Source organism: Castor canadensis, chromosome 9 (assembly GCF_047511655.1).
Source record: "Castor canadensis chromosome 9, mCasCan1.hap1v2, whole genome shotgun sequence".
Lineage (NCBI taxonomy): Eukaryota > Metazoa > Chordata > Mammalia > Rodentia > Castoridae > Castor > Castor canadensis.
Genome location: NC_133394.1, coordinates 41,880,961 through 41,902,471, shown reverse-complemented (window position 1 = coordinate 41,902,471; position 21,511 = coordinate 41,880,961). Strand labels below are relative to the sequence as shown.

The following is a 21,511-nucleotide window of genomic DNA, read 5'->3' as shown; positions in this document are numbered from 1 at the left end:
GCCATTTCTCCACCTATCTTAGAAAATGAAATTCTACTCATTTAGGGCACATTAATGTAAATTAATAACTTTATTCAAGAGAAAGTTCATTTGTAGATATCAAATGTATTGATTCAGGCAAATTAGGCTTTCTCTTCTGCCCTTCCAAAACACAGAGTGATGAAATGATCTACTCTTAACTGTATGGCTAAGAGAAAGTAGTGTGACCTTGAAGCAGCCTGTACCTTTCCTGCCTCATGGTTCGTGTCAACAGAAGAGGGGTTAAATGAGATGACCTCTACCTCGGAAAATAACTTATGATTCAACATTAGAGTTATTTAGGGTTCTATCTGTACCGGTATTTAACTTCAAATTTGATCACTGTGAGATCATCATAGAAGAAGTGGGGGGGAAGGGAGGGATCCAAACAAACGTGAGTGAGTCCCAAGTTCACCACCAGGGAAGGTATGTAATCGTGGAATAGGGAATAACCTCACCCCCCCCCCCCCGCCCCATGCACCTCTCTCACGCTTGTTTTGAAGACTGAACTAGATAGGCCACGTGAATGTTAGAAATTAAATGTAATTATTATTAGCTATTTGGAACACTGTATACCTCAACTCCCAACTGAGACACCAGGCTGCATCCTGGTTACTTATCCTGGGGCGAGTAAATGGTAGGTTAAGTACTTATATAATGGAGAAAACGCTGAGTCTTGATATCTCCAGGGAGCGTTCTTTGAAATCTTTGAAAATAACACACTAAAAAGAAATGAGGAAGAAAAGAGAGAAGCAAATTCACAGGCAGGGGAGGAAGGAAGGCGAAGACAAGGCAAAGTCAGGAAAATAGAGGGCGAGTAAAAGGAAACTGCATGGATGGGAGGGGCAGTGGGCCTCAGCAGGGCAGGGACAGGAGCCAGTCGGACCGGGGCGGGGGTGGCGGCTCCGGTGACCTGCCAAGCAGGCACCAGGCGGAGGAGGGGACGGGGGAGGGAGGGACTTGGCGATGGGCAAAGGCAGGGCAACACTTAAAAGGGGGATGACCCTAGTTGGTCGGTGCCACCAGTGACCTCCGACGCCCAGGGCCAGGGAGACCCCCCCCCCCGCAGGGATCAGGGGAGGAAAGGATAGGCGGCTGAGAAAGTTCCAGGCTCCGGGGTAAGGAGCACTGACCGGAAAGGGGAGAGACCCCTGGGGGCGCTTGGCACCCGCTACCATGTGCGAGCTGTACAGCAAGCAGGACACCCTGGCGCTGAGGGGGAAGCACATCGGGTAAGAGCTCCCCGGCCCGGAAGAAGGATGCACAGAGGAGGCAATACGAGTGCACAGGGTGGAGAGCGGCAGTGGGGTCAGGAAACAGCGAATGCAAGCGAAGAGCGCGGACAGTCCAGAAAGACAGTCACTTGCAAGGCGAGCGACTTTGCACCCCGCCCGCCGGCCGCGCATGCGCAAACTCACCCCACTCGCTGCGGGCCTGCTTGCTGCCTGGCGCGCATGCGCATGAGCGTTTGCGGCGGGCCACGCGTGTGCATGCGCGTCCCCGCCGCGCCCCGCATTTGGCATCCTGGGGGTCTTTCCCTGAGTGCGCTCTCCCGCGCTCGGCAGCCGGGTGGGGGGTTTGCTGCTGCTGCGGGAGGAGACGGGATGGCCTCGAAGGCTAAAAGGCTCACCCAAGGGACTAATAGCCACCCCAGGATGGGTGCGGGGAGGGAGATGCAATGAGCACTTCGAAACCTGAAATCATGATGGCTACGAAAATTAGGTTTAAAGTGAATTTATTTCTCCCCTTACATGCTTGGTTAAGCGGTAAGTGTTAATCTAGCCAGGAGAAAAACTTGAAACCAGTTGTCAGAAAGGTCAGGACTTCAGTTAGCTGATGTCGCCTACCCATCTTTGGTGTTCCAAGCTGTGCCCTCACTGGAATTTTCAGATGCTGTTTCTCCCCAGTCTGCTTTTGTTCCGTCGGTGTTATAAACGACTTGGTAATGTACCGTGCATACAAGACTGACCTGAACTCTGGTCCTACTTGGGTGTCATGGTACAGTTGTGGCCTCTGTCCGACGACTTTAATGTCATTCTACTTTACAGGAGCAAGCCAATGTGAATAGAAGTGTGTTGTTTTGTGTCTGTTTTCTTTTTTTAAAGATGCATGTAAATATGAATGATGATTGTCTATTAGTGAGCCCTGCTGCTATAAAATCAAGTGTCTGTAATATTCAATTAACTGGTACAGACCTGAAGACCAAGGGACACAAGAAATGCTGGGCAATATCTTTGACTGAAGCTCCTGGCCTCATCCCAGAGTTGTTTAGAGGTGGTTTAGGTGACTTTTAGATCACTCTTAAAATGGCCAGATTCCTCCCCCATTAGCTAACCACCACCCACTTTTCCTAATCGCTTACTCTTAGTTTTCAATTCTGTGTCATTCAATTTTGTTGCAACCCTAACAGTTTCCAGTGTGAGGAATTCTGTGGAGGAGGAATGTAGGTGCCTAGGACCAGAAGAAAGAGAATTTTACCTGAAGTCAGATGGGCAAGATGAAAAGCATGTTAATAAGGCAAGGTGAAGTCTGCAGCGTACAGCTCACATTCCCAGCAAGGTTCTGTGTGGATCTTAACTCTTAGGTATAAACTAACAGTTGCATCTGACAAACAAGAAATTCTCATTAAGTACTATTTTTACTGTATCTGATGTTTAAAGATTACATCAGTGAGGGACTGAGGATTAGCTCAGGGATAAAAAATCATTTGCCCAGTATATGTGAGGCCTTGGGTTCAATCTCATTTTTAGTATTTAACTAGAAGTTATTTTATATTTAACTTTTGGTGCTAGTCGTTTATAAAGTAGACTGGAAGGGGAGAGAGAAAGAGACAGACAGAAAACTTTTATTGGGATATGGCACAATACAGCCTACTTCCAAATTCTGGTTTTCCCCCTAGCTGTTTATATAACATTCTTAATTTTGTCTTTACCCATAAAAGTGAGATCAATAACAGTCCCTATTTCATATATTGTTGGGATGATTTAGTGAAACAATATTTGTAAAATATGTAACAGTTAAAGTTTATTTTTTTAAAGTTTATTTTTCCTTGATGAAACAAAATTTCCCAAAGGAAAATGAGTTATTGGTTTGTGTGATTATGGTTATTAGTGATGTCTCTAAATAGAGGTGTCAAGTCACAGCAAACTTAAAATGACAAAAGTAAGAAAAGTGAGCAGTGGTATGAATGAGGGATTAAGGCAGAAAGTTCCAGGCCAATGTGAAATGAAAAACAAAACACACGTCACCCAGATTGTGTTTTCTCTTTCCCTTATGTAATTGTACTTTCCCGCTGATGGTGACCTCCATTTACAAGAACAATACTGAGTGATCCTCCCAGACTAAAGTATTTCCTTTGATTATTTCTAGGCCCTCATGCAAAGTTTTCTTTGCTGCGGATCCCATCAAAATAGTGCGAGCTCAGAGGCAGTACATGTTTGATGAGAAAGGTCAACAGTACTTGGACTGCATCAACAACGTTGCCCATGGTACATGCCCTTTGTCGTGCTTTGGAGGAAACACTTACGAAGTAATCCTCATCTCAGGAGCTGCATTGCTTCAGTCCTTTTTCTGAGTGGGCTAATAGCTCTAAAATGTGGAAGACAAGGAGTTCAACTTTTTTCTATCTTGCTTCAGAGTTCCCCTCACTTCCCATATAAGGAAAGGGTGTATGAGACTGAATATGGTGGAAATATTGTGTACTCATGTGTGAAAATGGAAAAATGAGACCTCTTGAAATTTCCAGGAATGGGGGCAGGGGGGAGAAAGGAGAATGATGGAGGGGAGAAATTAAACTATGATATATTGTAAGCACTTTTGTAAATGTCACCATATGTCCCCAGTACAACAACAAAAAAAGCTGAGTGAGAAGAGCCTGAAAGAAAAAAACTAATAAACTGGAAAAAAGTATACAAACCTATTTAGCATTGCTATTTGCTAATATTTTTAAATCTACCATTTATTTTGTCAGTGATATCTTTGAACACTAATCATATATTTCATTCTTCTTCTTTAATCTCTTAGATTAGCTTCATAAATTCAATCAGCTAAATATAACCCAATGAAGATGTAGTTTCCAAACAATAAAAAAAAAAAAAAAGAATTGTAGTTTATTTCTTGGGTTTTTGTCCCCTAATTTTAGTGGGACATTGTCACCCAGAAGTGGTCAGAGCTGCCCTGACACAGATGGAAATGCTAAATACAAATTCCCGATTCCTCCACGACAACATTGTTGAGTATGCCAAGCGCCTTTCTGCGACGCTGCCAGAGAAGCTCTCCGTGTGCTATTTTACAAATTCAGGGTATGTGTCCATTTTCCCGTGCATCCTCATCCCCCTTATGCTCTTGTCCACTCTCTCGTATGTTCCTTTCCTTCTGACTCATGTTATAGCAGAGATGTCTAAGAAAGTTTTGATGGAATTCTTACCATTCACTAAGGGACCTCACATTATGGGCCTGGCTGTTCTGTCTCTTCTGCTTAATTTCATGACTCTGAGCCTAACTGACCAAATGATGCTTACCTTTTCAGGCAGTGAAGTATACTGTTAAAGAGGCAATGGGTCCAGATAGTTCTTTCAGGACATATGGAATAGTACCAAAGAAATAACTATACTAAATAAGCTGTAACTTTTCTAAAAATTTTGACTGATTTGTTTTCCTATGGAAATTGAGCATATTGCCCCAACACAAACACAAAAAAAGGAAGAAGGAAATTCAAATGAGCATACATCCCAACTTTTAAATCCTGTAAATTCAAATTGCCATATATTCATTCTAAGGAAGATTGTGCAGATATCAAAAAACATGTGTCTTTGAAAATACGTGCCTAATGATGTGAGAAGCTTGAAATGAAATGTTATCTTAGGGGGAAAGTTGTATACCCAGCAGAAACTCCTATTCTTAAAGTGAACTCTGTGTGTTAAAATTATTATATAAGTGCTTGCTTACATGATTTTCTATGATTCAATTAAATTATCTCTATGAGATAATTTAAAACTAAATTTGTAACCAGAATATCATTCTTTTCTTTTTTTTTTTTTTGTCAAGAATTAAAAAGGTAAGAGCACTACACTCCTTTGGCTAGCTGCCCAACATTTTATTCCCCTTTTAATGATGTCCTGATGAATCTCTGCTTTCTTCTACAAAAAATATAATTAAGAAGATATTTTGGGATTTAGAGTATTGTTGTAAGGAATTACTGCCTTTAATAAATTAAAGTTAATATGTGACTTACATTTCTAAAGAATTCTATAATATCAAAAAAGGATCGGTCCCAAACAGCACTGTTCCCAAGGACTACATGTGACAGAGCATATCTACTGCAAAGAAGTTACACAGTCTCGGAATTCATACAGGCTTCAATCTGAATCCCAGCTCTACCTCTTATTAGCTGTGAAACCTTATTCAGATTGCTTAACTCTCTGAGGCTGCTTCCTCACCCGTATAAAAGGAGATGTCAATCAGATTTGTCAGGAACATAACTACAAGTAAACACTCATCGTGGTATCCAGCAGACAGTAAACATTCCACATTTGATTATTTTCTTCCTTTGTGTCTGGACAGTATATTTAGATTCTCCAAACAACATAAAAAAATTTGATCTTCATTTTATACATAAGAAAACGAATCAAATATTGAGACAGTACTACATAGGTAGCCAAGTCACTGGGCCCTCAAGCTTTCCATGCCTCTTGAGATCCGACTTAATATAGGCTTTGATTGTCTTAAATCTAGTCACCTACTAATGTGACTGAATTAGGCTAAAGTTTGAAATAGGCAACAAATCCATCATTTTTACTGGGTTTCTTCTATAGGTCTCATTTTTTTTATTGAACACATCTAGGGAACATATCTTAGTAAGTGAAGTGAGAGTATAGGGTATGTAAGGTGGAAGGGGAAGAGAGGAACTCAACTTAGTACTCTATAAATGTAATCTTACTGCTTTTGTGCCCGGCATTGTGAAATATTTTTAAAAAGAGACTGTCATTGTCCCCTATCTCTACTATGTTCTCTTAACAGATCTGAAGCCAATGACTTAGCCTTACGCCTAGCTCGGCAGTTCCGAGGCCACCAAGATGTGATCACGCTAGACCAGTAAGTCTTGGGTTTTTAAAGCTTTTAAGCAAGAAGTTCCATCAGAGTCAACGTTGTACTGAACCTATCCTTACTAATACCATAGGCACAAGTGGAGGAGGGCAAATCGTGGAGCAATGTTTTAAAATTCTGTGTTTAGGCATCAAGGCCAGGTTAAATCCATAGGCTAATTCCTTCCAAGTACCTGCAGATGGAGGCAGCTTTACAGGACGCCAGGATGCTGTAGCTTCATGACTTCTGTGTGAGTCACAGCAGACTTTTCACACATTAATTATACCACTGCTGCATCTACATCACTCAATCTTTTTCAAAATAAACATGCAATTTCTTAAAAACCCAAGCATCTACTTCACTGTTACAATTATCCACTACAATTAACTTAAAGATAACAATTTAAAGTAGATTTTAAAGGAAACAAACAACCAAGTGAAAATTAATACTTTATCATTAGTTTGTGAATATTAACAGTCACATTTACCTTTACTGCTCAAGCATGAATTTATTATTTTTTTATACAAGAAATCTCACAACTTCCATTTTTACTGAAGAAATTTTTTCTTTTAATTTTTCTTATCTATTTCTCCCCCCCCCCCATGAACCTGCTTTGAAGAGGGTGGAAGTAAATATGCTCCTCCTTTCCTGCCGTTCTGTAGGCTCCTCTCATTTTATGTGAAGGTTGGCGTCCCATTGTTGCCGTATTTGTTACCACAATCTGAGGGGTTTAAACAATACTAATTTATTATCTTACATTTCTGTAAGTCAGAAATCCAAAACAGGTCTCACTGAGCTAAAATCAAGGTATCGTAGGGCAGTGCTCCTTCTTGAGGCTCTGGGGATTCCTTGCTCTCTGCATACAGCTGCCTTCCTTCTGAGGCTTGCATTCACTACCTTTGTCTTCAAAGTCAACTGTCACCTCACTCCAGCCTCTGTTTCCATCCTCAAACCTCCACCTTTTCCTCTGGCCCCGCCTTCTGTTTTCACTGGAGATTGCATTAAGCTGCCCAGATAATCCAGGACAGCCTGCCATCTCAAGACCCTTAACAATCACATCTGCCAAGTCCCCTTTGCCACCAAACATAATACAGCATTAGATTCTGAGTATTGGGATGCAAACATATGGGGGTGGGCATTTGTCTCTTTTTTCCCCCATCCTCTCTCAACTACAGACAACTTTAATATGTTCAATGTGTATCTTTTAGTTTTGATCTATGTAAAATACATATTATTTTATGTGCATCTGTTTTACAAAAATTGCTATAGATCTTTTTCTGTTTCCACCTTTTATCCGTAAGCACTATGCTTTAAGAACTCTATGTGAACATCTGTTCTGTTTCTTCTAACTCAGCACTGTCCAGTAGAAATAGAATGTGAGCCACATAAGCAACTTTAAATATTCCAGTAGCTCGCTTCAATCTGCAATCAATGTAAAAGATACTGAGATAGCTTACGTTCTTTTTTGTACTAACCATTGAACATCTAATGTGTATTTTACACCTGCTGCACATTTCAAATCAAACTAGCCACACTTCAAGCACCCAATACCCACATGTGAGGAGTGGCTGCCATAGGGGTTGGCATTCCTCAATGACTGCTACTGTGCTCACCATTACTCTCAGCCACCACAAACAGGGCTGCAGTAAGTATCCTTGAACATGTGTCCTTGCAGACCTTTCTAAGGATTTCTTACAAATCCAGAGGCAGGATTTCTAGGGCTAGGGTACTAAAAATATTAATCTGGCTGAATACTCTCACATTTGTCTCCAAAATGGTTACAGCACCCCACATAGTGCATGAAAGTTCCCATTTCCCATACCTTCCCCCAAAAAACAATAAAAATCATCCAGCTTTCTTTTTTTTTTTCTCTTACGCTTGCCAGTTAAATAGGTATAACCTATCATCTCAATGTTGTTTAACTCACATTTTCTTAGTTGTTAGTTTGAGAATCTCCTCATATGCATTTTTTGCTTCTGTGATTTCTGAGGATTATCTGTTCATAGTCTTTGCTCATTTTTCTGTTGGGATTTCCACCCTTTCCTGTTGGTTTGTAGTTGTTTATCTAGTCTATATCAAAGGTTCTCAACCTTGACTGCAATTTAGAATCATCTGGGGAAAATTTAGTGCCAGTGCTCAGGCCCCACCCCAGACCAATTGAAGAGAATCTGCAGAGGCGGATTCCAGGAACTGGTGTTTTTCTGATTCCTCAAGTAAGTCTGAGTATGCAGGCATTGAGATCCACCACTTTACGCCTTAATCTCTTTTGGCTTGTGACATTTTAGATGTTTTTCAGTATGTCACCTGTCTTTTAACTTTGTGCCCATATTCTTCAACAGAAATCTTTAATTTTGATTAAGTTAAGTAAATAAAATTTTCCTCTTGTGGTTTGGTTTTTCTGCTTTTTTAATAAAATATCTCTCTCCTCATCCCTATCCCACCTCCAAGATTACAAATATATTCTGCCTTTTCTTCTATTTTATCATTACTCCTTAGATTGAATTCACCTGGATCCCATTTTGTTACTATTTATTTACAGATGTGGTTCTGAGCTCTATTTCTGTTCCAGAGGTCTTTATTCTACCATACTTAATTTTATTACTCAGGCTTTGTATAATGTCTAAATCTGAAAAGTTCCCCCTTTGCTTTATGTGTTCAGGGGCCTTTTATAATTTCACCTTCAGCTCTCCCATTTATATTTCTGGACAAGAATCAGAGAAAGGAATGTCATAGCCATTTGTGATTTAAGTGAAAGGAATTTCGTATCTATTTGGTCACCTCTCAATCTGAGTTCTTCAGAAGATACTGCCTATTCCTGCTCAACTAGTTTTTGTCTAATATTTGCAATGGGACATCCTTTACAAACCACCCCAAACGGAAGCACACTGCCCATTCTTTGCAATAAAACTGTTTTTAAAACTGACCGGCTGGATGTGGGGCCACCTGCCTGTAGTCTCGCTACTGATGAGGCTGAGGCAGAAGGATCCCTTGACACTGGGAATTTGAGGCCAGCCTGGGTAACCTGCGAGACCCTACGCACATACGAATATAACAAAAACAGAAAAAAATTTACTGTAACTATCAAATAACACATGTGGATTTTGCATGAAGATATAGAAAATAATTTTCCATATTTAAAGAATCTAATCTAGCAATATAACCCAAAGAAATCACATTTTTCCCAACTAAAAAGAAATTGCCTGTGAGAACACATACTTCACATACTTGGCTTTCTGTGTACTTTACTACATGTATAAGAGGAAATGGACAAATTAAATGGGCAGTCTTGCCACGAAAAATTAGATCATATATAGTAAAATCTGGCACCGGTTTTGAGATTCTCTCTGGACCAATGCATATAGACAATGCAACACAGTATTTCATAAACTGGAAAAGCGTTCTTATTGGAACAATGTTGGTTATTGTTCTCTTTCTTTTCAGTGCTTACCATGGTCACCTATCATCTTTAATTGAGATCAGCCCATATAAATTTCGGAAGGGCAAAGATGTCAAGAAAGAATTTGTGCATGTGGTGAGTGTCTTAGAATCCTAGCATCAGAATTTAGTACAAAAAAATGCCTCATGGTAATCCAGCCCAATACTTTCATTAAAATGAAGCCATGAAAAAGAAGCTAAGATATGGAGCAGTTATGTGACTTGCTCAAGTCAAAGTGTTTCACAATGCACAATGTGGATTAAAACCATTGATGAGCTGACAGCAGACAAGTTAGTTCAGTACAGCATGTTATTCACAACCATCATTTTATTTTTCTTTCTCAGTGATCTTGAATTGCTCTTTTGGTGGTACTGGAGTTTGAACTCAGGTCTTCGTGCTTGTGAGACAGCTGCTTTACAGCTTCAGTCATGCCTACAGCCCTTTTGCTCTGGTTATTTTGGAGACAGGGTCTTGCTTTTTGCCTAGACTAACCTGGACCATGATTATCCTGTTTTACACTTCCTGCAGTCACTGGGGTGACAAGCCTGTGCCACCAGCCCAGCTTTTTCCCATTGAGATGGGGACTTGTAAACTGTTTCCCTGAATGGGCCTGGAACCACAATCCTCCTGATCTCAGCCTCCCATTTGTAACTTGAAATGACAGGCAAACATCACCGTGTCCAGCTATTGCTTGAGATGGGGTCTTATGAACTTTTTTGCCCAGGCTGACCTCGAACCGAGATCCTCCTGATATCAGCCTCCCAAGTAGCTATGATTATTGATGTGAGTCACCAGCACCTGGCTTTTAATTACTTTTTCTTACACTGATGCCAACTCAAAATTCAGAGTTAAATTAAATTTGAATGACTGCTATAAAATTAATTTGCTCCATGCTAAATTACTATATAGATCTGCTAAATCAAATAAAAAAGCCAACCAAGTTGTCAGTACAGTGAAATTTGTTCAGTGTGTTTGTGTTAACTGAGGATCAGTGGACTTCCTGAAGTGAATCTTCACTGCCTTCTCTCAAGATTTTAAAATCTGGAGTCAGTGATAAGGCACTTTCCGGTTTTCTGAATGATTATAATTTGTGATATGATTGGTAAATATTGGTTCATTTTAAATATAGAATCATTAACACTGTTTCTATTCATTGACAGTTTACATATCATAATCATAATTGTTGATCTGAATTTGCTTTTTATGTGAATAAGGCTAAAGTCTTGATTTATAAGGGTCTGGGAGCAAATTCAAGCTCCTGTTCAAAATTTAAAGATACCATTTCTTCCGATACCATCACCTTTCATAATGCCCTGGATGGGGGGAATGCCTTTTTTTAAACAGCTTGTCAAAGAAGCAAATGATAAGAAACTGCATCATTTGATGTTTTTAGGCACCAACTCCAGATACTTACAGAGGCAAATACAGGGAAGACCATGCAGACCCAGCCAGCGCTTATGCAGATGAAGTGAGGAAAATTATTGAAGCAGCTCACAACCGTGGAAGGAAGGTTGGCAGTTTGGGAAGCACTCTAACAACTTTTATAGAATAGTTGGAGACTGTTGTAATTCACAGGAGAGAAGACAAAGGATTAGATCTAAATTCCCTTTCTAGTCTTCTCTGGTTACACTTTCACTTGGTTTGTGTTTCAGGAAGGGCACTGTTACAGTCATGCCTCTACAACTGTCCTCTCTTATTTATCCTGGAAATGCAATCACTATGCTCCTGCCAGTGCTCTTGGTGGCCTATTTCTGACCTCTTCATTGTTGTGTAGGACCTGGTCCAGAAGACAGGGGAAGAGAGAATCAGGATAAGTGATAACTCAGGGGCAGATTCTTTCAACTGAGAGGAGCACCCATGGTTAATGTATGGCAGGGGGAAGAGAAGAGACAGAAGGGCCCTGGGACGTAAGACTACTGCAGACTTCCAGACCCACCAGGGAGCCTTGGTGCTTCTCTGGAGTTAGTTCAGCCTTCCCAAAGCCGTGGAGCCTGGGGTTGGTCTGTGCCTGGGTCAGCCAAGACAGAAAACTGTCCGTCCAAACTGGACTTGGACTTCTAAGGCAGAACCAGTGTCCTCAAGACCCTTATTTTTTCAGTCTTCGCCCTGTTTTCAGTGTAATGTTTAATTCTCAGTTACCGATGTGAATATTTAATGCAACTTGAAAAAGCTTTGCCTTTAAACGGGCTTATGGTGTAGACATGGTAATTTTAAAAACACTAATAGAAATAGACATGACTTGCTTTTCCCAAAGAATTCAAACATGTTTGTCTTCATAACTGGAGAACCACTCACTCCCAATTTCTTCTTTTTGTTCTCAACCCATTGATTTCCCCTGTCTTGTTTTGTGAGATCTCTGTGCAGGTAGACCTAAAGTTGTCTGTTTATGGGAGCCTTATAGTCAGCCCTCTTTAAATACAGCCTATACCTCTTAGTATAAACAATGTTTTCAGGGAAGAAAATTAAATTAAGTACATCATATGGGCCCTTTGCTCCTGAAGGAGTGTTTGGATAATATTTTGAGAATGTTAGCATTCAATATTCTCAAATATTCGTATTGATACCATTATGTTAACAATGCTAGAAGCACTGATTTAGGGTAGGTCTTCTGAGTATGTTCTCACAAAGTCATGGAATTCTAGAACAGAAATCTCTGGAGTCCACACATCCCATTTCATAGCTAAGACTGAATAACTGAAAAGTGAAGGATTTAACCCAGGCTAACACAGTGTTAAGGCAGTCTGAATGAGACCTTGGTATCTTGGTTTCTTATCTCATGCTCTTCTTGTATGTTCTCGTCTTACCTCAGCCTGATCCAGTTCCTACTTCTTCTCCTTTAGCCTCTAGAGCACTTCATCCGAGTTCCTATTGTGAATTGTCTGTGGAGGCAAGCCTGACTCAAGGCAAGACCTGGCAATATACCAGAGTTCCTATGGTAGGGGCCACAAGCCACTTTCCCATTTGCTTACTGCCAACTCCAGCCTGGGAAACAGGGACCAAGGTGATGTCTTTGGAACCTGGATAATTTTTAGAGGATCATATCAAAGACTTGATCAAAGCATGTCTTATTGAGCACATGCCAATGAAATCACTGCAGGTACTTGTGAAGAAATGAAAGTCTCCCTCTTGCACCCCCGTTTCTCATGGTAGCTTTATTAGAACCCTAAAACTTTAGAGACTAGGTCTTTAAATCAGTTGCTTTTCTAGCACAGACATCTTTTATTTTTAGTCAAAAGGGCTATTTGCCACTAAGAACCAGTCTATTCTTAGCACTTTAAAAATAAACTGCTCTATAAGGGATCCTCTTTTTTAGGGGGCAAGAGGGGAAGCTAATGGACTTTGACCCCATCTTCTTCATTTCCCCATTTAGATTGCTGCCTTTATTGCTGAATCCATGCAGAGTTGTGGTGGACAAATAATTCCTCCAGCAGGCTACTTCCAGAAAGTGGCAGAGTATGTACTTGACTTGGGCATCCTTGGTCAGACCAAGGGCACTGTCAGAATTCTATAGGGCCATACTTGTTGCTAAAATATTAACATACTCCAGACTAAGTGGTGAATAGCCACTCCTGAATGTATGCCATCTCAGGACTTCTGGACAGTCCCCTGACCTTTCCCAAGATCCAGAAAATGAGGTGTTTACACATGGTCCAACAGAAAGGCCTCTAGAACTCTACTCCAGCCACTGGCCTTGCATCCTGTCTGATTGGTTGGTGCCTAAATCTTACAAAGTAGTTTAAAAAAAAATTGAAGATTACAACTGCTAAAAAGCTTCTTGTTCAATTCTTTCTCTTCCCACTTCAAATACTTCAGTACAGTTACTTTAAATAGCATAAGTCCAAACACTGTATAGTGTTTCCCATCTAGAAATTATGTGGTTATACTGCAGAGTCTGTGTGGGATTTTGAGTACTAGACTATTTTTAAGCAGATTAAGGCTTCAGGTTAATGTTTTTTGTCTTCAATAATCTTTATCTTTGTGGATACACTTGGGGACTCTTAGGGACCTGAAGGCATTAAAATACAACTTTGCTTTTCAGATATGTTCACAGAGCAGGGGGAGTGTTTATAGCTGATGAAGTTCAGGTGGGCTTTGGCCGAGTAGGGAAATATTTCTGGAGCTTCCAAGTGCATGGCGAAGACTTTGTTCCTGACATCGTCACCATGGGAAAACCAATGGGCAATGGCCACCCCATGGCATGTGTGGTAACAACCAAAGAGATTGCAGAAGCCTTCAGCAACTCTGGGATGGAGTACTTCAATACGGTAAATTTTGGTCTGCAATTCTAACTCTAAGAGGGAAAAACAATGCCATGTTCTTACTTTTTGCTAATGTAGTGAAGAATAAGCCTCAATATTACCAGCTAACCACCCTAGGACCATAACCAAACTTTGATCTCACCAGATTTTATTATATCTAGTCCAATTATTCTTGTATTTTCCTTCTTCCTCAAACAATCTTATTAATTGCTCCAATGATAGATGGCTATCCTGCTAAACTTTGGAGGTTATGATATTTTCATTAACAGACGATGAAATCTTCTTTGTTATGTCTCATATTTAAATTCCCCAAAAACTTTTAAAGAATTTTGATGGTTCAGTACCATAAATAGTATTCAACTATCCTGACAGATACTAAGTTTTCATCTTTGGGAAATTGTATTTCCTTAGCTTTACTCCCCAAAGTAATAAGCTTTAGGCTTGGAAAAATTATTGTAGCTTGTGCAGTATGTATAACAACACTTGTTATAGCCAAAAGTAAGGTTCAAATCTAAAATCATATCTTTTTTGGGAGAAAATGTCATTACTTAGCTGTTTTCATTCAGCTCTTAGTCAAAAACCTGTATTTCTTTTGCTGAACCATACTCTGAACTCCTTAATAACAATTTAATGTCTTTTGTATGGTTGTTGTTGTTTGGTTGAACCAATAAGTCCCTTGGTAGTCCTTTATGTCAACATGGAGAATATAATCTGGAATGAGCTTTCACTCAATCCTGATGTATAGAATCATGCTGCATTCTAAATCTGATAAATTAGTAATAGAAGAGAAATTAATTGCATTAAAATTATAATTTCTCTATATAGCTATCTTTATCTCAAACTAGCAAAAATGCTATGTCTCTCTTATTATCTCTTATGTTTTCTCTTTGACAAAACTGGTTCTGCCTGGAAGCAGGGTCGGGGGTGGGGCATGGAGGGGAAGACGAGGGAAGGTAGCCCAAACAATGTATACACATGTGAGTAAATGTAAAAACAATAAAAGAAAATATCACACTGTCCTTGGAGCAGTCTAAAAAAATTATATTTTTATATATATGAAAAAAGTTTATATATATATATATATATATTTATATATATATATATATATATATATACAGGAGCCAGATTTCCCATAGATAAAGTAGTCCAACTAATTCAACTGTTGTGTCTTCTCATTTGTCTTTTCTCTCCAGTATGGAGGAAATCCAGTATCTTGTGCTGTTGGCTTGGCTGTCCTGGATATAATTGAACATGAAGACCTTCAGAGCAATGCTTCAAGAGTGGGAAATTATCTTATGGAGTTACTGCATAAACAGAAGGCTAAACACACTTTGATAGGAGATATTAGGTATGTTTATCATGAAGCTGTCTTCTAGTCACTCATTTTTCCAAAGATAAAAGTAGCTTATATGTCATCATATAAATTTGAAATAAAGTCTAGGAAACTAAATCTAGAAAACACTGAGAAACAGGGAAAGCAAGTCTTTTGGGGGGAAGGGACGGTTACTGGGGGGTTGACATCAGGGTCTCGAACTTGCTAGAGAGGCTGTACCATTTGAACCACTCCACCAGCAAAAAGTCATTCTTAATCCAGGACCCAGATATCACCACTGTTAATATGTAGATGTGTATCTTTCCTGACTTTTATACACTTTCTTTTTTATAAAGCTAGAATAATTTTAGCACCCAAAACATGAAAAGACTTAAAGTAAGTCTATATGATCTACAGAAAAATTATTTAAAATGCTACTGAAAAAGCCAGATAGTTTGATATATGTGATTTATATTCATACATATATAAAGATTTACCATCATAAATATCCGAGAAATTTAGTGGCATGAGATTGTTGTTTTTAAGCCCTCTTCTTTTATTATTAAGTGAGGGGAAAAATTTATGATAAAAACTTCAAAAACTAGAAATAACTGTGCATACTCCTGATAGCTTAGATTAGTTACAATCAATTTCCACTTAGAGAACATCATGTTCAGCTTCAAATTAAAGTGATGTTGGGGACAGTATTGTCTTTTTGTGACACTAGGGTGTGGATTTTTTTTTCACCTTTCTCAGGGGCATTGGCCTTTTTATCGGAATTGACTTAGTGAAGGACCATGAGGAAAGAACCCCTGCCACAGCTGAAGCGCAACACATCATCTACAAGTAAACTCCCCTCCACAGCCCTTGGTATCTTGGCCCCTTGCATGTTTGCTTTACTTCCTCTCATCTCTCCGTAAAAGGAAAACTTACAACACGTGCATAAACACAGGCTCCTTGAATGCAGAACATTTTGACTGCACTATGTTCATACCGTCCTTAAATAATCGCATTTATCATTTGTGTGCACTCATGTGTATTTCCTGCACTAATTAGGATGAAAGGAAAACGAGTGCTTCTCAGTGCTGACGGACCTCACAGAAATGTGCTTAAAATAAAACCACCCATGTGCTTCACCAAGGACGATGCGAAGTTCATGGTGGACCAGCTTGATGAGACTCTAACAGGTTGGCGCACACGTATTAAAAATGTCTTTTGGGGCTGGGATGTAGCTCGGTGGTACAGCGCTTGCCTAGCATGCCTGAGGCCCTGGGTTCGATCCCAGCACCAAAAAAAAGAAAAAGACAAAAAAATGTCTTTTGCCTTCTCCTCCAAACTCCCCATGCCCTCCCTTGGCCTCTTGTTATTCACCATGGAAGTAAGGCCGAGCAGACATAGATGTGTAACTTTCCATCTAGAACTAGAAGCAGAGAGTTGAAAAAAACTACATAAACTCTTAGTTAAATAAACATTTTCAATTCATACTCACATGAATCCAAATCTAAGTTCTTACTGATGTAACACACTGTTTTATTTGATGATGTTTTGTTTGTTTGAGACAGGGCTCACTGTAGCCCCAGCTGGTCTCCAAATCTTGATCCTCCTGCCTAAGTCTTCCAAGTGCTGGGATTACAGATGTGCACCACATCTGGTTGGCAAGTGTTTTATTTTTATTATTCACTTTTACCGTAGAATAAGCAGGATATTTAAAACTGCATCTCTGCATTATACCGTGCACCACAAACACGGTGTTGTGTAATATTTTAGCCCTGGACCATTAAGATATACTTTTATAGGTTACAGATCAACAACTCTTTATTATATGAGGAATCACTTCACTTTGTGCTTTTTTCTTTTTATTTTAAATAATATTTAAAACATTTATGAAAATGCTTTTGTTCTGTTCCAGTTTAATTTTTGAGGACTTTTGTGTGTCATGCAGAATTACAGCCTATCATAGGAATCTATCTTTTGTTTACATGTATGCAATTCATTTAATTTATTTTTCTGTCATGAACATAAATTAGATTAAAATATAAATAAGTGTCATAAAACCATTTGAAAGTCATAAAGCACTACTGAGATGTTCACTTAATGGGGAGATAGTACTGGTGTTTCAACTCAGAGTACCAGGCAGATACTCTACCACTTGAGACACAGCTTCAGCCTTTTTTGCTCTGGTTGTTTTGGAGATGGGGTTTCTTTGCTTTTTTTAACCCCTATTTTATGCCTTCTGACATTGCTGGGATGGCAGACACACACCATGATACCAGAATTTTTCCACTGAGATGGGGTCTCACAAACTTTCTCTTTGTTTTTTGATCTGGGCAGGCCTACGACAGATCCTTCCAATCTCAGTCTTCCAGGTAGTTAAGATTACAGGCATGAGCCAACAACTCCTAGCTTGTTAGTTAATTTTTGTTGTTATTTAGTTATGTTTTTAAGATTCAGTGTCTCTGCTAGCTTCTCATCTTTTGAGGTTAGGATAAAGTTGAGAAGCCAGGGGCCAATACAACATAGATAATTCATGCTTAGAAACTCAAGCATCATCCTGTTAGTCACATAGGGTACCTGTCTTTGGCCTCTGAGCATAAGCTTACACCCAAACCTGGCAGGCACTCCTTACAAGCCCGCGTGTCTTCTGCTCCATAACACCAGGTGAAAGAAAGAGTGCAGATTGAGGTGATCTGTCACTGAATACTAGCTGACTCCCAGCTGAGCAGTATTAATAGTGGGCTAGAAGAATTTTCTTTGAGTAAAGTGAATAAGAAAAGGTAAATAGGCCGAGTGCCAATCATAAATGGTAGTGGTGAGGTACTACGATAAAACTTTAAAGCCAGCAGCTCTAACAGTGACACTTTTAAACACACTACATTTGCCTCTCTACTCCTTATTACGTATATTCCTATAGACACTAGGGGTTTTTAGCTTTTATGTTATTACGTCTTCTCCATGACATTTTCTTTGATTTAGTTTTAGAAGAAGCTATGGGAGCCCAAACTGAAAGAATGATCTCTGAAAATAGTCCATGCAAAACAAAGGTAAGAGTGGGCTACTTTATTTTTAAAGGAAAAGTTTAGTTTGGGGAATTTTTTTAAAAGTGTACAGTGACCATTAGAGCAAAACCAGCCCATGCTAAGGTTGGCTTATTATTGCAATTTTGAGTGCATTATTAAATTTCCAAAGTCAATGTCTCATCAGTTGAGAGGAATAAAGTCAAAGAAGCATTCTTACAGGGTCATTCCCATTTACCTCCCCGCCACAAAAAAAAAAGTCCTCCTCTAACCGGCAAACAGGACCTTTGAAATATGGAGAGAGATGGTAGCAAGTGGCCACGGTAAGCGCCTTCCTGTTTGCTTGGACTCTGCCTCTGGTTCCCACACTGCTCTTGTCCTCAGCAGAGGCGTTAGCAGCGTGGCTCCAAAGGACCAGAGCTCAGTTCTGAAATGAACTCAAGTGCAGGCTTCGAACAGCAGCAGGGGCCTGGAACCGTCTGCACTGACTGGCCTAGTTTCTGCATTTGATGTGCATCCAGTAGAGGGCTTTTCATTCTCCTCTGGAGCTGAGCAGCCCAGGGTATGAGAAAGAACACTCCAGATCAGGACACAGAATGGCAAAAACTCGAGAGGCTTTGTTGCATAATTTGTTATTTGTTTATGACTTAGATGCGTAAAGGAACACTCAGTGCTAGAGCTTGCCTGAGCATCCAGTGTGGTCAGCAAAGTCCTTTTCATGAATAAAAACATTGAGCTGTTTGAGTGAGAGCAATTGATTTGCCAACTGGATGTTTTCTGTGTCTTTACACAACAACAAACCAGCTATAGGAATCCATCACTTTTATCAATTTTTATTGTACAAAATAGTGGGCTTCAGTATGACATTTTCACACATCAAACAATGCATTTGGGTCCCATTCATCCCCCCTTCATCCTCCCTTGTCCACTCCTCCCTCTTGCTAGTCCTCCCCCCAAATCGTCCTCCATTACATTCATGGTTTTTCATTTGTTTGTTTGTATTTATGTATCTAGATTCGGCACATGAGAAAAAACATGGTATTTGTCTTTTTGAGTCTGGCTTATTTTGCTAACATAATGATCTCTAGCTCCATCCCTTTTCCTGCAAGTGACATCATTTCATCCTTCATGTGAATAATACTCTATTGTGTCTATATACCACATTTTCTTTATCCATTCATCTGTTGATAGGCACCTAGGCTGATTCCATAGCTTGGCTCTTAGATTGCCATTATAAACATGGGTGTGCAGACATCTCTATTGTATGTTGACTTTACATTCCTTCAGATATCTGCCAAGAGTAGCATAGCAGGATCATATGGTAGTCCTGTTTTTAGTTTTTGAGGAACTTCCATATTGATTTCCTTAGTGGCTGCACTAATTTACAATCCCACCACAGTGTATAAGGGAGGAACTCATTATTAGCTGAAGTGTGCAAGAGTAGCTTATCAAGTCTAGGACAAAAATCACAGCTGCAAAAATGGATTCATCAATCACTCAGACGGATCTTGCAAAAACAAAAATTCGCCCCAGGAAATCCCACCCTGGAGTTAACAAAGTGGACACACCTGTTTATGAAATTGTTACTTGGAGTCCCAGGTTTTATGTTGACATCACATTGCAAGCGTCTGCTGAAGATACTAATAAGGATTAAGAGGAACAATGGTATTGCTTTGTCATGGTTTCCCTGGTTTCTGTGGGGGTTGGTGTTAATTCCGTCCTGCAGGTGGGGGGGCACGGTGCACAGGACACCCAGGGGAGTTTTGTTGCCTGTCTTGCAGATGCCTGAAGAAGCACATGTGGAATTGCTCAGTGGTAGCACCACTGACTCCACAGAAAATCCCAGCAGAAAGAGAAATGGCCCGTGCCCAAACAAGCATGCACTGTTCAGCAAAAGGCTCAAGACATGAAAAGGAGCATTGTAAAGCAAGATGAGCGTCCACAGTTGTAGAAAACGAGTGGATACATGTTATCTCCTAATAATTCTATTAAACCTTCTAAAGGTAGAATTTTCCCTCAGCTTAGACTTATAAATAAAAGGTAAATGAGTAATACCAACAAACCAAGTGATAATCAAACTGTCAGGATTATTAGTGGAGGCCAAGCATGGTGGTACATGTGTGTAATCTCATGTACCTCCTCATACCTATGTAGGAGGTATAGGTAGGAGGATTTCAGTCCAGGCTGACCCTGCACAAAAAGCATGAGACCCTATGTGAAAAATAACGAATGAAAGAAATGGGTGTGGCTCCAGTGGTAGAGCGCCTGCCTAGCAAGTAGGAGGCCCTGAGTTCAATCCCCAGTACTACCAAAAAAATGGCAGTACCCAGTACTGCCATTAGTTGAATGTCTAGCCTATTGATTCCTTGAAATTTCTAAATTATTTAGTTTATTCTACTAAATTTCAGATTGCAAATACAAAATTAAGTTGGCAGCTTTACTTCTCATGTTCTAACATTTGAAATTAGAGAGATGAGTATAGTGGATGCCTTAACTTTGAGAGTTAGTGCTTTAAAATATGAATTCTGTAATAATTTAATACATAAAAGTATATTTACAAACTGTAATAAAATAAAAGACAATAAATGTTTACTAGAAAAGTGTTTACTCTTCTTTTGCAAAGAATGTTAAGGGTTGGGTAGTAAAATCAAAGTCATTTGGAAAAAAACTCACTTATAGCAGATATTAAAGAGTGAATGAAATAATAACCACTGGAGGGAAAGCTGGTTACTCACTGTCCTGTGGGGGCAGAGATGTTTCTGGAGCAGTAGCAGGAGCAAAGCATGGCCTTCAGAGTTGGGGCATCTGCTGTGTCTACTCATAAATCTTGTCTGCTTGTCAAGGTTGCTTCCCTGTGAGGTAAACATTATCTTTTAACCAATCATCTTCCTCTTCTTACCAAGTTTGCCACCACGTATACCCTCCTGTCACTCCAGCAGGAGCACAAGAGCACACTCCAGCCCTTAGCCAGCCCTTTCCTAGCAAGTGAAGTGAGGATACCCAGGACATCAAGGGTCTCTTTGTTATGTGATGGTCCCATGAGATGTTCATGGAGGCTAAATACAGATCTGGAAGAAATCTGAATCTTAGCATTTCCTTGCCCCGTTCTCTCTCTTTTGCCTTCCTCATTGTTATTAAAACTTTGTGTTTTGCTTTTTATTCCATAGAGAACAGATAATATCTTTACTGTGGCTGTTGCCTACTAATTGACAAGGGATATTAAGAGAAACCTTAATTATAAAAAGCTTCCTTTCTGAGTTCATCACAATAATGCCAGGTCTCATTATTAAATACATTTTATTCCTAAAAATGTTCCCGTGACTCTGTGGATCCAGACTGGATAATGGTGAGGCTGGCTCCAGGAGTAGGCGAGGAGAGAGAATGAGGT

General features: G+C 39.8%; 1 protein-coding gene across 5 annotated transcripts; it reads left to right on the top strand.

Annotated features, from left to right (window-relative positions):
* The first annotated feature begins 1,015 nt into the window (after positions 1-1,015).
* On the top strand, positions 1,016-20,723 carry Etnppl (ethanolamine-phosphate phospho-lyase). 5 transcript variants are annotated; one of them, XM_074041519.1, is made up of 15 exons: positions 1,291-1,784; positions 2,429-2,602; positions 3,388-3,506; positions 4,160-4,319; positions 6,037-6,111; positions 9,544-9,634; positions 10,932-11,048; positions 12,909-12,991; positions 13,578-13,803; positions 14,991-15,145; positions 15,866-15,955; positions 16,166-16,296; positions 16,672-16,764; positions 18,083-18,150; positions 19,905-20,723. In XM_074041519.1, the coding sequence occupies exons 3-15, from the start codon at positions 3,452-3,454 to the stop codon at positions 20,031-20,033; spliced, it is 1,473 nt and encodes a 490-aa protein (XP_073897620.1). In that variant the 5' UTR covers positions 1,291-1,784; positions 2,429-2,602; positions 3,388-3,451; the 3' UTR covers positions 20,034-20,723. The 5 variants fall into 5 exon arrangements, with proteins under 5 accessions (XP_073897617.1, XP_020010511.1, XP_073897620.1 ...); XM_074041516.1 differs by lacking the exons at positions 1,291-1,784; positions 2,429-2,602 and adding an exon at positions 1,016-1,250; XM_074041517.1 differs by lacking the exon at positions 2,429-2,602.
* Positions 20,724-21,511: the final 788 nt, after the last annotated feature.

What these genes read in the sequence shown, in the direction of transcription:
- Etnppl (XM_074041516.1), top strand. Translation starts at nt 1,195, where the DNA reads ATGTGCGAGCTGTACAGCAAGCAGGACACCCTGGCGCTGAGGGGGAAG. An exon ending in AGAAAGAATTTGTGCATGTG is followed by an intron (nt 9,635 to 10,931) that starts GTGAGTGTCTTA and finishes TGATGTTTTTAG; the next exon opens with GCACCAACTCCAGATACTTA. An exon ending in GCTTGATGAGACTCTAACAG is followed by an intron (nt 16,297 to 16,671) that starts GTTGGCGCACAC and finishes TGTTTGAGACAG; the next exon opens with GGCTCACTGTAGCCCCAGCT.